Source organism: Athene cunicularia (genome assembly GCF_003259725.1).
Source record: "Athene cunicularia isolate RWA chromosome 17 unlocalized genomic scaffold, athCun1 chr17_part1, whole genome shotgun sequence".
Classification (NCBI taxonomy): domain Eukaryota; kingdom Metazoa; phylum Chordata; class Aves; order Strigiformes; family Strigidae; genus Athene; species Athene cunicularia.
The window spans coordinates 12,017,747-12,033,875 of NW_020799122.1; the positions used below are offsets into that span (position 1 = coordinate 12,017,747).

Here is a 16,129-nt window from a genome sequence, read left to right on the forward strand (position 1 = left end):
CATGGCCGGACCAGCCCTGCCCCGGCTCTGACTCACCCGCGCCCGCCCTGAGCCGTGACCTCCCCCTATGCCCCCCCCGGGGCCACCCTGCCCCTGAGCCCCGGAGTAACAGCCCTTTTCCTGGAGGTGGTGGCGCAGGTGTGGGACCAGAAAGATGTTCTCGGCCCTGAAGAAGCTGGTGGGCTCGGACCAGACTCCGGTCAGAGACAAGAATATCCCTGCGGGGCTGCAGTCCATGAACCAGGCTCTGCAGAGGAGGTTTGCCAAGGGAGTCCAGTATAACAGTGAGTCGGAGCCCAGCTTCGGGGGGTCTGGCGGGGGGCACAGCCAGCCCCGGGCGGGAGGCAGGCCGCATCGGTCAGTCCCATCCGCTGCCCCACAGCGTGCCCAGGGACCCTGGTGGGGCTGTGAAACGCGTTTGCTTTCATTGTGCGTGGTGGTGCTTTTGCCAGGATTCGCCCGAAGCCAAGTCTGCAGTTAAATGTTAGAGCTTGCACAAGCGTGGGAGGAGTGAGGGATGGGAAACTTTTATCTTTCTGTGCGGGACTTAGGAACCTGTAGTGCAGCAGTGTCCTCAATCAGCAGATGTCCTGAACGGCTGCCTGTTTTCCGCTGACTGTGGCACAAGAGAGAGTTCCTTGTAAATCAATTTTTATCAGTTAGAGCATCAAGAGAGTAACTCCCCTGAGTGTGTGGGTGACCTTCCTTGCAGCCTAGGATAATGATATTTATAATTAACTCTAGTGGTTATATGATAAGGGGCTGTTGGAAAGCTCTGCCCTGCCAGGCTTTAATAAAAGGCGAGTGATATATGCCTTTATGTATCCTTAGTACATATTTTCATTCTGACTATCTTTTCTGCAACTTATAAATTTGGTCTTTTTTCAGGGAACGTTTTCACAATTTTTTTCCTTTCAGCGTTGAGGCTTAGGGTTGAGATTTTCCCTTGAAGCTCAGTAAAGGTTATTTCTAACATAATCTTTCAGGAGGGCACTGCAAGCATGTAAAATACATCCCAAAGTAACAGTGGTGAGAGAGGGACGATAGTTATGTCATCTTTGCTGAAACTGAGATGGTACCAGAGCGCACTGTGAGTTTCAGCTCATCTGTGTGCATCCAGGCAGGCAGTGAAGTCAGATTGAAGAAGGCCGAGAGATCGGCAGTTGACAAAGAGAATGATTTGTAAACGTGGCACTGAATAATTTCTAGAAAGGCACACGTGTTGAATCTTAATCTGAAACAGAACATGAAGGAAGAGATTAGCACTTTGGGGTTTGGGTCTTTTTTTTGGCTTTGTTAGTGTTATCAGTATTGACTGTGCTTTTGAACAGATATGTTTTAAATCTCTCCGCTTTACTAGGAGGGGAGCATTTGGTGCCTTTATTCATAGCACATCTGTTAGATATGTCAGTAGTGCTTAATTTGGAAAATTAGTGTCTTGGCAAGCAGTCATGAATGTGAACAGAAGCACAGTGTTACTGTTAAGAGACTTGATTGCCAGCGAAAGACAGAGGGTGAGTATGAAACTTGGAATATGGCACTGCATCATTAAATACGTACCTGGAGATCTGCTAGTTAAAGACTATTGATCTGTGCAGTGGCTTCGTGCAGCCCACAGACCAGAACACATCCACGTGCTTCACTGGTACATGTGTGAGATCAGGTAGCTAATACCAGCTTGTGAATTATGTAAGAGAAAGGAGTTGACTTTTCAGACAGTGAATGTTTGTGCTGCGGACAGTACGGATCAGCTGCATCCTGCTGACACAGCAGTCCACAGGGCCAACTCTTTGTTATGTGTTGACTAACTGCACTGTTGATGAACCTGTGTGGATGTGTACCTGCTTGTCATTAATGCAGCAAGGCCAAAAATGCCAACAGCTAAGCTACCAACTGTAGCTTTGTTGTTTTTTGACTCATTACCAAAAGCCTCGGGAAAGCTTTTTTGTTTCTTAGCAGAATTTGGGTTCTAGTTACTGCTTTCATATCTCCAATAAAACTGCATCTTTCTTCACTGCCTTAAGGGGAAGCTTTCCAATCTCCATAGTAACTCTTCTGAGGATAGCTGTTATGTAATATTTATAGGAGATACAGGCAGGCTTACAGAAGGGCTTCCAAGGACCCAACGTAGCCATGGCACTGGATAGATGGGGTAGGCTGCAGCACGATGAGGTGATCTCAGTTGAAGGAGGACTGTGAAGCAGTGTCATTACAAGGGCCGTTGCTCAGGAAGGGCAGAGCTGCAAATCCTATGCATTACCAAGGCTCCTTTCTTAGCAAATACATGACATTCAGCATAGAAGTGCAAAATGTGTTTTATAGCCACTGTTAACACACACAGATCTTTTAAACCCCTCCAATCCCCTGGAGTTGCCTAAACCTAAACCAAAGGGTGCTGTGATGACTGGTTTTACAGAAATGTTTCCTTGCTCTTATAGACTGTTACTGATCATGAACTGAAGTCTGTTTCCTTCCCAGACCTATGTTTAGTGTGGCACGAATGCCTTGGGTTGTTTGCTGATAAAGCAGGCAGCAAATGGCTGGGACATGGGCCTTGTCACCTGGCTCTTGGTGCCTCCCTGTAGGATTCAGGCCATGCTGTGCCAGCCTTCGTGGCTGTTAAGCACATTTTGTAACCAGACAGCCTCCCTGTTTGAGGTGATTCTGAAAATTGTGTGGTATTTTAATGGCACCAAGGATTACAAGCACTGGGTAGTAATGCACCTCTAATTTTAACATTATTTGTTTTGATGGTCTCTCACAAAGTTTTCAAAAGGAAGAGTGTTGCAGGGTGGATACATTTAGATTTCTAATGAATTGATGAGAGCAAAGGCCAGTATTAGCCCTCAGCAGCAGTCACTTCCTCTGCATGGGATGCCTGTTTCAAAACAAAAGCGTTTTCATACTACATTCCCAGCACACACACTCTTTATTTGCTCTCTTTGTCATCTGCATGGAGCCTCTGCGTTTTACATACCGTGGCCCAAATAACACCTGAGTTTCCTCGCAGCTGTGGAAGGTACAGAGATGAAAATTATGTAGGTCTGTATCGTATATGTAATGGCTTGGCTGTTTATGGGAGATCATCGTTCCAAGTATGGGGAATGAATCTTTGTAAAAACTTGCTCTTTTTTTTTCCTGCTTGGGACAGCCTGATCTTGAATCAGGTCTGCTGCATCACCTACCAGGGAGGGTAGCACAGGCGAGAGCAAGTAGTTTCGGTGGAGACCGAGCAAGGTGGATCTCATTTCTTTGGCAGCGGTGCTTAATTAAATTACGAGACAAATTATAGAGGGAAGTACCAGCAGCAGGTTACATCAGCTTTCACATTTGAGTAAGGCAATGAATGGTAAATGAGAGTGAAATGAACATTTCTGTCTGGATTACACTGGCTAGAGGATTCTGTGGGAGTTATCTACTGAAGTTCAGTGACAGGAGCAAAAGACACGGAAGTGCTGAAGGTTCAGGTCCATCCGTCCTGCTCCCCAGGACACGGTATGCCTTCTGCTCAGGGCTTCATTCTTAAGGCTGTGTCAGTGTGCACTGCACTTGACAGACCCCACCTGTGTGTGCTTGGAGCACAGGCTGCTCTCCAGGTGAGCGACAGGCCCTGAGCAGTCACCAGTGCTGAAATACCAAAGCTAGTAGCTCCAAGAATTCCCTCCCTGTCCATCACCTTATTAATTAATTTTCTGCCTAAATGTGCTTTAAAAGACAAAACTTAATTGTGCATCCTTTTGGTAAGCATTATAGTTCTTACTACTTTTGTGTTGTTTTAGAGTAGTAGTTCCCAGACTCTGACTAGTTTCGTTAAGTATTTTAATTCAGCACTACTCCCAAAAGCAAGGCTTCCCCTCATCCTGCTGCTTCCCACCTTCTCTTGTTTCTTCTACAGCTGATGCAGGTGTTTGTGCAACATGTGGCATATCTGCTTTGGCTGCTGTCTGGCTTGTTCCCCCCTGGGACATGCGTGCTTGGGGGTGTCTGTAGATCGGGTGTGCTGCTTTTGGCAGCAGAACCAGCTTAAAGCATTTGAATTGCAGCCTTGTAGTCACAGTCCCAAAGACCTTAATGAGGTCAAGGTTATGACCCTCTGTATGGCAGTTATTAGCGGAAGAGTTTGGGGATCTTTGCTGTAGCGTCTGGGAACCTTAGTTCCTGCAGTGTCCTGGAGGAATATAGACAGAGATGAGAATTCCTAATTTCTAGTTCTGAGTTGGTCTGAGACCCAGTGTCTGGGCCTGTACCATCACTGATCTGCTTCCATTTCACCATCTGAAGAATGGAAAGCCCTTTATTTTTCCTGATGCAGTTGATAATATAAAGTGATTTGTTTAGATTTTTCCTTACATCTTGATCTATTCCCCATCTCTACCCTTCTTCCCACAGATAGATCTTCTGTCTTTGCTACAAAACTATGGCCGTTTGCAGTAAGTACTGATTTAACTTAGAATCAAAATAAGGCAGCAACTGTTACTGTCCCATAGGTAACAGTACTAACATAATTACTGTTCTTTCCACATTCAGACACAGCCCAGGCCTCTGATGTACCTGTCTGCCTGTGCTCTGAAGCTCACTCAGCTCTTCCTGTCTTGCAGATGTGTGTCATCGAGTAGACCTGCCCCAGCCAAAGTCCCAAATACAGATTTTGTTTTGCTAAAAGTGATTTACATCACCTGCCTTCTTCCTGTTCTGTTTTTAAAGACTTTTTCTTTCTTCAGGAAAAAAATCAATGAAAATTCATGCACTATTGTAGGAGGAAAGAGATCCTAACATGGAGAGTGCTGAAGCTGGAAAGGGCCATTGGACCTGTTCAAACTGAGCATGTGGTGCCACAGGCACCCTACATTGATCTAAATGTGAGCTGCTCAGGGGTGGGGAGTGATCTCCTTGCCACTCTAGCTGTGCCTTCCGTGTGCTGCTTCTACTGCTCATGCAGTTGGGCACTTGAGCTGGAGAAGAAAACTGAAAATTAATAATTTTGGGGTTAGTTTTCAGCTGATTGAGTTCCTTGATCCAACTCAATGTGTTGCTGTGTAAATAATTCTGTTGGCACTAGGAAAGTCCTGAGGGAGAGCTCGCAGTCAAATCTTCCGGGAGTGGTCCTGCAAGTGCACCTTGAGAGCAGCTGAACTATTTAAGGAAGTGTCTGTCCCCTAAAACTCACTGTTTCAGTATCTCATGCTGTACTTCATGGGGCAGTGTGAATTTTAAAATGGCTCTCTAAGGTAGGCAGTAAGAGTGTTTAGAAAAGCTTGGGTTTTAAAGGGGGCAAATGTAGTCTCATTCTGCCTATGCCATGGCCTTGCTGCATTAATGCAGAAAAATCAAAGGAATCCTCCATTGATTGTTTCACCATCTGTAAGTAGGAAACAGAATCACACACAGGGCAACAGGAAATGCAGGAAATGGTTTGCTGTCTATACAGAGACCTGTAAGCGAGGTCAGCCTACAAATACTGTGTTCATTGCCTTTATTAACCTTTTGCTATTCTAGTAAGTAACTTTGTAAAAGAATAAACAGCAGTAGCTCTCAAGTGTACAGCCACAAAAGCACAGTGGAACTGCAGCACAAAATTTGACCAGACAGAACTCCTCTACAGACTTCATATATGTTTTACCTTAAAGTTTACCTCTTAAACTTTTCTCTGAAATGCCTGCAGTAACTCCTGAGTTGCAACAGAAAGCAGCCTTCAGCCTCAGATTTCCTTGCCCAAATAGATGATGCATAACCTAATGCTAATCACCTGAATCTGCCATTAGATGTCTCTTAAGTGGCCTGTTTTCTAGGAGTTAATAGCTCCTATTCAAAATGCAAGCATAAAAATTCTGTTCAAGTCAGCTTACATTTCCCAGTATCTTTGTGGTTGCCACTTGAAACAAGAGTGGTATTTAAAAAAAAAAAAACCAAAACCAAACCATTATGTAACAGAAAATTTAGAAAACAAAACATACTGTTTTCAAAAAGAACAAGATAACATTAGGGTTGACTCTAGAAAGTTCATTATATTAATTGCTACAGAAGTTACCTTGCCAGACTGTGTACAGTTTATGATATTTTGGACACTACCTTTCCCTGAGAGGGTTTGAATGACTGACTGCATTGACTGACTTTCCTTGCTGCAGGTACAAGTACATGTGCATAAGCACAGGCCTGTGGTGGTAGATCAGCCAAGTGGCCTCAGCAGCTGGGTGTGAGGCTGGTTGGTGGAAGTGGAGCTGTTTGCTTTTACCTGAGACTGCAGTTTCTGAGAATGCCTTTGCCAAGTGCAATCAATACACCCACACCTAAAACCAGCTAAGGACTGGCTGCTGTGGTAGTCACTGTTGCTTTTACACACACACATTCAGTTTCTCTTGGGTTTATTTCACTGTTATTTCAGTGGGCTTATGTCCCCAAAGGACATGCTTGTTTTGGTTCAGTTTAGCTTGTTTCTAATGCATGTGAGATAAGACTGATTTGACTGATTTTGATTTAATTTGATCAAACTGTGGCCATCAACAGAGGCAGTTGGTGAATTTATCAAGGACGGTTTAAGATAGACCCCTGTGGATGTAAACTACCGTTGCCCCTTGTCCCTGCTAAGGATTGCCTCCTCACCAAGACCATCAGGGCTGTGAGCTGGAGCAGCTGAAGAGCAATACAGTCTTGTTCTGCTTCCCTTGGAAAAGTGGATGCTGCTCCAGTGCAAGAAAGTTGGGTATAGCTGAGGGTGATGACAGCTTGTGTGAAGTTCACCAGAAGCAACCTCTCAGCTCTCCCAACATCATCCCGGCGCCAGAGTTCAGAGTCATACCCCTGGGGGATGTAGGGACCTCTAAATGCAGGACCCTGCCTAATTGGCTCAGCTGAGAACTCGTTCTTGAGCTTTCAGTGGGCAACTGGGTCTAGGAAGTGAGTGGGGGAGGTTGAGGGGAGACCTTATCACTCTCTAAAACTGTCTGAAAGAAGGCTGTAGCGAGGTGGGTATGTTGGTCTCTTCTCCCAAGTAACAAGCGATAGGACAAGAGGAAACGGCCTCAAGTTTTGCCATTGGAGGTTTAGATTGGATATTAGGAAAAATTTCTTCACCAAAAAGGTTTTCAAGCATTGGAACAGGCTGCCCAGGGAAGAAATTGAGTCACCATCCCTGAAGGTATTTAAAAGACATATGGATGTTGCACTTAGGGATGTGGTTTAGTCTTTCCAACTGATTCTATGATTCTGTTTTCTCAAGGAATGACAAGTGTTTAAGGAGAAATGGGAACGATAGAGGAGGTAGTTGAAGGAGAAGGCTGGCATAAAGTCTAGCAAAGGAATAGGGTATGGCAGAGTGAGAGTAAGGGCTAGGTAGTGGTAGAGAAGGCGGAAGGAAGGAGCAGAGACTTAGCAGATTGAAGTTGTTCAGGTTCTGAAGATTTAATATCAGTTCTTTCTGCTGAGCTAGTGTGAGTAGCTGAATAAACACTAATTTTAATGACTGAGCTCATGTTTTTTAACAAACTCCATCATGTCTGTGTAATATGGGAGAACTAATTACATCTGAATAATGCTTTCAAAAGTTAACATGCTTTTCACAGCATTATTCAATCTGGTTTTAATCAACTTTATTTGTCTGCTTGCTTTTTTTCCTAGTGAAAATTGTCATCCGAGGGGACAGGAACACTGGGAAAACCACACTCTGGCACCGTCTGCAGGGAAAGAAATTTATTGAGGAATATATTCCGACTCAGGAGATCCAAGTCACCAGCATCCACTGGAATTATAAAAGTAAGATGGAAGAGGGTGGAGGGAGTGACAGTCATGGGACACTGCCTTGCCGGGTAGAAATGCCACTAGAAATGCAGCCTTGTTTGCATCTTTCTTCTGTGTCTGCTTGGGAGATCACTCTTGTTATTTTAATTTATTATTCACAGTTTCTTAGTCATGTATTTAATAACTTTACTCAGAAACTATAAGTGCTAAAGGATAGGTCTTTGGAAGCCACAATTCAAGGAAGGTGTTTAATAGGTGACCCAAAAGATTTGAAATATTTGTGATATGCTTGACTTGTTAATGAAAACAGTGTGGAAATCTGTCTCTGAGGCTAACCCTGCTTTTGGTGTTACTGTGTTGTGTAGAAGTGAATAGCATGGTGCAAACTAGTTTTTTACTGATTAAAATATAAAGAGTATCCTGTAACTGGTGAAGGTGATGTTTTAAAAATTATTGTAGTACTAATAACTTGAGGCTGACTTACTGAAGCACAGAAGTAGCTTTTTTTAAGTGCTTGTTTGAGTCTGAGAGATGAGATGAGATGTGAGGTTTTTTTATTTTCCCCATCTGCTCTGACAGTATAAAGTGGCTATGAAAGCCCTGGATCTCGCCTGGAGAAGAGACTGCAGGCACTGATATTGCATAAGGCTATGATTCAACAGTCCATTAAGTCCAGCTTTCAGGTTCCAAATCAAAAATGCCATAGCTTTGTGGGGCAAACTACTGATTCAGTATGAACTTGCTCTGTAAGACCGATTTTACTTTAAAAAAAGGTCAGCAGTTAGTTTGCCTTTACCAGACATTGTCTGTCTGCACCACTCTGACCTTTTGTTGAATCAGGTCCTCTGTCTCCTCACTGCTGGAAAAAAAACCCATTCAGTTTGAGTAAACACCAAATTGGGTGCTTCATCTAATTCCCAAACCAATTTGTATTGCTGGCTGATACCATGATGCCCAGGTCGCATGATAGTGATCACAGAGCCACAGGGTGTGTTCACCAGTCAGCCTTGGGACAGTGTGTGCTTGGTTTTCTGTTGCCTTCCCAGGCTTCAGCGAAGGAGAGTAAGCAGATACTGCTGTTGCACGTTCACAGGGAGCTGGTAGCCAGAGTTACGGAGACTCTTGTGCCCTTAGGAAGACAGGCTTCCACTTGTGTTGGATCTCTCTTGACAAAGGCTGGAAAGGTTTATAAGGATGGATGGTTGTGGTTTGCCTTGGATGAGGGAGAGAAACAGATCTTCCTTGCTCAGTGCAATTAGCAGTTTTCTCTCATTCAGGATCTGATGTTCAGCTAAGCCTGATGTCACAGGTTTTCAGATTCTTTGACAGGGACTCTCCATGTGACCGTGATGCAAAGGTGTGCCTGTTAGCTCCTACATTTCTTCATAAAGTATCTTTATTTTGGGTACCACCTTCCTGATGTCCTGCCTGTCAGCTGGCCCAGGTGTCGTGGTTCAAACCCAGCCAGCAGCCCAACACCACGCAGCTACTCACTCACCCTTCCCCACCCTGGGGCATGGGGAAGAGAATTGGAGGGCTAAAGGTAAGGAGACTCACAGGTTGAGGTAAAAACAATTTAATAATTGAAATAAAGTAAAATAATAATAGTAATAACGGAAAATAGAAATTAATAATACACAATGCGATTGCTCACCACCCAGTGACTAATGCCCAGCCCATTCCTGGCCAGCAATCCCAGAGAAGAGAGAATCCCAAAACCTTCATCCCAGAAGCAAGAGCAAGCTTCCCAAGCTTCTGTATGATATGAAATATTCTATTTGCCAGTTTGGGTCCATTGTTCTGGCTGTGCCCCCTCCCAGCTTCTGGTGCACCTGCACACTGGCAGGACGTGGGAAGTTGAAAAGTCCTCGATTTCTTAGCAACAACTAAAAACATCAGTGTATTATCAACATTCTTCTCATATGAAATCCCATACCGAATCAAAATCACAGCACTGTTCTAGCTACTAAGAATAAAAAATTAGCTCTATCCCAGCCAAAACAGGGACACCAAGGCATTGACAGATCTGCAGTGTTCATGCAGTGGTGTTCCCCATCTGCAGCAAAACCTCTGGCACGTTGCGTTTTAGCTGTGGCATCCTTCCCCCACACTCTCTCTCAGAAAACCAGCACATTGGTTACTGATGTGTGAACACAGCTTACAAATTGTTTGGATGATGGAAACTATCTCAAAAATCAGCTTGTATGCTTTAGCCTAAACAGATTTAGATCAGAGTAAGAAATGAAATAACTTTTTCTTAGATATCCAAGTCTAAAGAGTGCACTGAATGTTAATGGTGTTTTTCTGCAATATCATATGTAAAAACTTGCAAAGTTCTGTTTCCTCTCTAGACAGTGTAAGTAATACAAATGCTGTTTGTAAATACAGCCTGGGAGTCTGGCATTTGATTTCTAAGAAGTTTATTCATACCTAATTGTTTTTGTATACATGAACAGGTACACAGAATGCATGGATACAGTTTTTTGTATACATGTATAAAGGCATTTGGAGAAAGATCCAGTCACCTCATGTGTTTCTGCATATTTTAAGGACTGCTTTTTTTGGTTTTTTTTACTGAGCAGAGGCTTAGGCTGAGACTGGCTTTTTCAGCATGGATGCAATCCTGGGGTGAAAACAGCTACACGAGGCTGACTTTTGCTGTGTGTTGGTAACCGTAGATGTATTTGTTGTTTCTAGTGCTTAGTTCTAACATTTATGTGATGATATTTCTGAACAGCTTGCTGGTTAGAGTTGACATATATATATGGTGATGGACTTCTCTCAAGGTGAAGTGTTGCCAAAGGTAGTCTAAATATCTGAAAGGCTCTATGTGAAATTGTGCCTTTCATTTGTGTTTGTTTCACATTGTAAAACACTGTGATTCCTTAGTAATAATTTCCAGCAGTATAGGAAATTCTCTGTTGACCTTCTTAAAACTTGTTTCTAAAAATGACGCCCTTTTTCAAAAACATTGTAAGGTATGTTTCCTGCTGTGAAAACTTTCCATCCAATATGGGTGATGTGGCACTCTGAATAATTGGCTCAGATCTAATTACCACCCTTTTGGCTGAGTTAATCTGTAGAGGAAAAATGAAGTTTGTTTTTCCTGTGATCATGTTCTCAAGCTACCTTGAATAAACATTATGAGGTAGTTGTCAGCAAATATTTATGGATGTTAACTAAATGGCTGTCAAATATTGAAGGATTCTTACATTGACTGATATTAGAAGATTTGAATTTTAGATGTGGAACATGCCACCTTGTCGTATCTTCAGAAATTTTATACTGGAGGAATTAATAAAGAAAGAGTAATTTGAGTTATTTCTTCCTACTCAGATTGAAGAAAATTACTTTTCTGTGCCAGTTGTCTCTGTAATGGTTATTTGTAATTTTTGTGTCCAAGTAAGGAGTTACCTATTATTCCTGACCCTAATGAACGCTATTTTAGATTATGCTAGTCATCAATTTTGTTCTCAGGCAGTCTGAAATAAAGCTTGGCAAATATTTTTATTCAGATACTTTGAATGCTTTATAGATGGGTGTGAGGAATGGTAGAGCTGCTCTGCTCTGTAGGATTTGTGGTCCGAAGTGAATCATGTAATTGCATGAGAGTAAATATGTCTGAGGACCTGTGAATTCCTGGTGATGAACCCACCCATAAGACAATGATTCTTATTTTTTAGTGAGCTTTCTTGCAATTGGAGCCTGCTCACACCTCTCCACCATTTTCTGGGAAAGCAATGTCTTAGAGTACTTAGACAAATATGAGTAGAGATTTTTTGAGTAGTTTGATCCATGGTTTATTCTAATCCAAGTTATAAATTAAAAGGATGAATTGGCACTCTTTTTGCTCCAACATGCCTTCCAAAGACATTAAGGTGAAATGCTGCTGTGTATGAGTCATACCAAAGCAAACACAGTAGCACTAAAGTAATTATCCTCTTGTGTGTTCACGGTAATCAGGAATGAAGCTGGTGATGAACAGGAAGAATTTACTGGCTGCAAGCTAGCAAGAGCACTGGTACTAACTAAGAACTCATGTGGAAGAATGGTTTTCTTGGATGTTGTGCAGTCTGTTACTTTGAAATTCTGTGTTTCCACTCGGATAAAAGGGTGTAGAACAGGTCTTGCTGGGTCAAATGGGACCTGGGGGTGTTGACTGCCAGCTGGCTGGACAGGAGCCAGCAGTGTGCCCAGGTGGCCAAGAAGGCCAAGGGCATCCTGGCTTGTCAGCCATAGTGTGGCCAGCAGGGACAGGGAAGGGATCTCACCGCCATACTCGGCACTGGTGAGGCTGCCCCTCGATGAGTGGGTTCAGTATTTGGCCCCTCACCCCAAAAAGGCCATTGAGTGACTCGAGCGTGTCCAGAGAAGGGCAACGGAGCTGGGGCAGGGTCTGGAGCACAGGTCTGATGGGGAGCGGCTGGGGGAACTGAGGGGTTCAGTCTGGAGAAGAGGAGGCTGAGGGGAGACCTCCTGGCCCTCTGCAACTCCCTGCCAGGAGGGGGCAGAGAGGGGGGATGAGTCTCTGGAGCCAAGGAGCCAGCGCCAGGCCCCGAGGGAATGGCCTCAAGCTGCCCAGGGCAGGGTCAGGCTGGCTCTGAGGAAGGATTTCTGTGCAGAAGGGGCTGTTGGGTGTTGGAATGGGCTGCCCAGAGAGGTGGTGGAATCCCCATCCCTGGAGGGGTTGAAGAGTAGGGTCAACGTAGTGCTGAGGGATCTGGTGGAGTTGGGAACTGTTAATGTTTGGTTAATGGTTGAACTGGATGATCTTCAAGATCTTTTCCAAACTAGACAATTCTGTGATTTTGTAAATGGTTCAACTCATCTGTCTGGGGGTGCTGCTCTCAGCCCGATGTCACTACTGTGGAAATTACTCAGCAGGAGAGCAGATCTTAACTGAGGGTGCATTTGGTGTTAGGGTGAGGAGGTGGAGATCTCTGGAGCTCAGGAGCAAAGTCCTGGTGCTTGGTGCTGGGTTACCTCCTAGGAGAGCACTTCATGTCACCCCAAGGGCTAACTTTCCTGAAATGGGGTTTCAGCTTCTTTGCAGAAGGCCCTTGTTTATGTACTTACGTGTTGCTTCACATGGCACTGCTGGAAAGAACAAGCAGCCTTCTGGACTCTCCTGTGCCTCTGCAAAGTTTGCCATCTGAAAAAGGAAAAAATCTGTCCTTTTGCAGAAGATCTTGACTGTTGAAAGGCACCAGGATTGACTTTGCTGGTGTGTCCATCCCCTTGTCCTTCAAGGACAGCAGTGACACTGCCAGGCTCAGCTGCAGGGTAGGACTTCGGGAGCAGACCTCCACTAGCTGATCAGTGTCCCAGCACCCACAGGGCCACGGCTCACCCTGAACGGACCACGGGCTTGAGCAGCCCACGTCACAGGGAGAGCACCCTGCTGTGCCGGTGCCCATGTGTGAGTAACTGCCCGTACAACTGAGTTCCAGATAAGTGAGTAATGGGGAGTGGTTGGACTTTAGCTGTACCTGGCTTGATGGTTTGTAGAAATATTCAGGGACAGAATTAATATGGGGAGTTTAATCGTTTGAGCAGAGGTTTTAGTACTGCAGGCTGCTGTATGCCTGTTGTGTTTTCAGTCCCATATGAGCCTGTGGTGCATTGGTTGGGCTGAGGCTGGGCAAGTCTCCAGTTTGTCCTGTGCCCCCCCTGCCCTGCTGGCAAAGGGGAGGATAAGCAGGAGTTGCTATGAGGAAAAACAGGCTGGTTTTGCTTCATGCATAAAGTAAAAAAGGATCTTTTTCCAGAAGCAGAGGATCAAAGTTTTCCTTTATTCATAATCTGTTTTTACAATATTTTGAAACATTTAAGTTAAGCCAACAGTGAATTCTTTAGAGGAAATGTTTCCTGGCTTTGCCAATGAAGTTTAGCTAAATTCTCATGCCATCCTATGAGGTTATTTTCTACTCAGACATTATCCTCCTATTCTGTTGCCTTATGTTCAGAGCTGGTCCAAATAAAAGGTTTTGCTTTGTAGCCTGTAGCATTTCCAAAAAGCAGCTGTTCTTGGAACAGCTTCATGAGGATTGGACTGCTTAGTTGGATTCAGTAGAAACATGTAACCAAAGCTGCCCATCCCTCGTGCCATCTCAAAGTTAAACTGCTAGCTGTCAGAACCAGCAGTGGTGTCTCTGTAGTTAGAATTCTGCTTGTCTTGCTTCAGATTTTAGCAACTCAAATACATGTTGCTACATACTGATGCTGCAGCTCATTATAAGGCAAAATTGCTGGTAATATCTTATTTTTCACAAAATGTGACGAAGTTTGCAGAGAATAGATTTCTATAGCTGCAGGACTGTCTGCACTGTTTGTCACATTTACATGAAGATGCTATTAATGATGGATCTTCCTTAAATGTGTATATTTCTTTTTTCAGTTGTACACCTTGCTAATAGACCAGACTTTACTCTCCACATTAAGTTTATATCTTTGTTGAAGGAATATGGAAACATCTGGATGTTATGAAAATAATCCCCCACAAATATTGCTAACATACTTCAAATATGACATAAAACATCAAGGAAATGTAGCTATCACTTATGTGACAGAGCCTTTAAGTTCTTTAGCTAGCACAGTTTTGGTGTGCAACTTGGACCTTGAACAGTGGGCCACCTTCTTGTTATGTCTGAGTTTTCTTTTAACTCAAAAATTACTTTTCTTTTGATATTCATCTGCTACTTTGACAATGTTGGTTTTGGGTTACGCTCTGGTGAGCGTTGAGTGTTGATCATTTTATTGAAACCCTCTTCTAACACTTTGTGTTCTTATTGTGCTTTTAGCCACTGACGATATTGTTAAAGTTGAAGTCTGGGATGTAGTTGATAAAGGTAAGATTTATAACTTCTACTGGAGATTCATTGTTCTTTCTCAATTTTAATAAAAAACTTTCATGGAATTCAGAAATACCTACCTACTTCTACTTTAGAAAAACGTCTGTGCTTATTTTTTTCAAGTGCAGGGATGTTCCTTCCTGAAAAAATATGGAAAGGAGAGTGGAGTCTCCTATGCCAGAGCCCATTATTTAGAACCCAAACTTCAGACCAAATCCAATATTCAGAAGTAGTTGTTGCATGTGCTCCATGGTGAAATAGTCTGCTGCTTAGTGTATTCAGATCCTCTGAACCTTATTATAAACTTCATCTTCTTTCCTCTATAATTTATATATGTTTAGACAGCTACTGAGTTCTTTGTTCTGTTTATAAAAGTTCTTGCCAAACTGTTTTTGTAAAGGAATGCTATTGTTAAATTGATAAAATATGGTATGTAGGAGGGAAGGATAAGAGAGAAGCCAATTACTTAAATTCACTTAGGACAGAAAATGCAATATATTTAATCCAAAATCTTTTCTAAATGCTTAGCCAAGGAAGGTATTGTGATGTATAAGTGAATTTTTCATTAATTTTCAATTTTTGTTAAAGTTCTGTTTAAAAAAAACAAAAAACAAAAAACAAAAAACCTCCCCAAAACATGATGATACAGTCTGGATACAGCACAAATCTGGGTGCAGTGGAATCTGTTGCTAGAAGGGATTGGGCTTCAAATGTAAATCTGAACAGCCCATTCTGTAGCCCCAAATGCACATATTATTTGGCTTTTAAGTGGTGTTTTGTACCAGCCAGGCTCCTGGTTTAAAGTGAAAGTATGGTCAGGAAAGCTGCTCTACAAGTGAGTATCTCTTGCGTTGTGGGTTGTGCTCCTTGTTCATGTATTTCTGTCAGTCAAATCTGTTGATCACAGTTATTGAAACTTAAAAACTTCTATGGTTTGACTGTTGCTACCTTTCCTGCAGCCTTAGCTAGAATCTGTGCAGGCATGCATTCTGCAGGAGAAATGCTTCTGAGGTGCGGTACCTCTGCTGTATCACCTGTGCAACTTACACATGCATGAAAACCAAAAAATAGGAAGTAGAATAGGGAATGGGAAAGTGAGAAATATAATTTTTCATGTTATCTAAATTGTATTTAAATAGTAAAAAAAGAAAAGGTAATGAAAGATAGCAGCTTTAATTCAGATGCATAATGGAGCCTTTAGGTTAAACTTGACCCAGTAACTTTAAATTAAAATCCTGGGCACTTTATGTTTTCATTCTTTTAAGCCCCAGTTTTCACAGTGTAGACAAAATCTTACTTAGATCAGAGTTACTGCTGAAGTCAGTCTGATTACAGTTTGGCTTTCAGATCCTGGGATAACATGTGCAGGGCTGGAATCTGAGCAAAACATCTGTTTTCTCGCTGCCTTGCAACTTTGGTATGAATATATAGACAGTTAATTTGGGGATCATGTGGTTCCTGCATTTATTTCTGTGAATAGCTTCTCTGAGCAAAGTCATCTTCTCAACTAGAGATTTGTTATTTTTTTGGCGAAACAGATCAGA

General features: G+C 43.0%; 1 protein-coding gene across 1 annotated transcript in view; it reads left to right on the forward strand.

Moving 5' to 3' along the window:
* Positions 1–6: 6 nt before the first annotated feature.
* RABL6 (RAB, member RAS oncogene family like 6) overlaps positions 7–16,129 on the forward strand; it is a 58,073-nt gene continuing 41,950 nt past the window's right edge. The window contains exons 1-3 of the mRNA XM_026860240.1: positions 7–284; positions 7,615–7,749; positions 14,535–14,586. Of these exons, the coding sequence (XP_026716041.1) occupies positions 155–284; positions 7,615–7,749; positions 14,535–14,586 (317 nt within the window). The 5' untranslated portion in view covers positions 7–154. The remainder of the gene's footprint in view (positions 285–7,614; positions 7,750–14,534; positions 14,587–16,129) is intronic.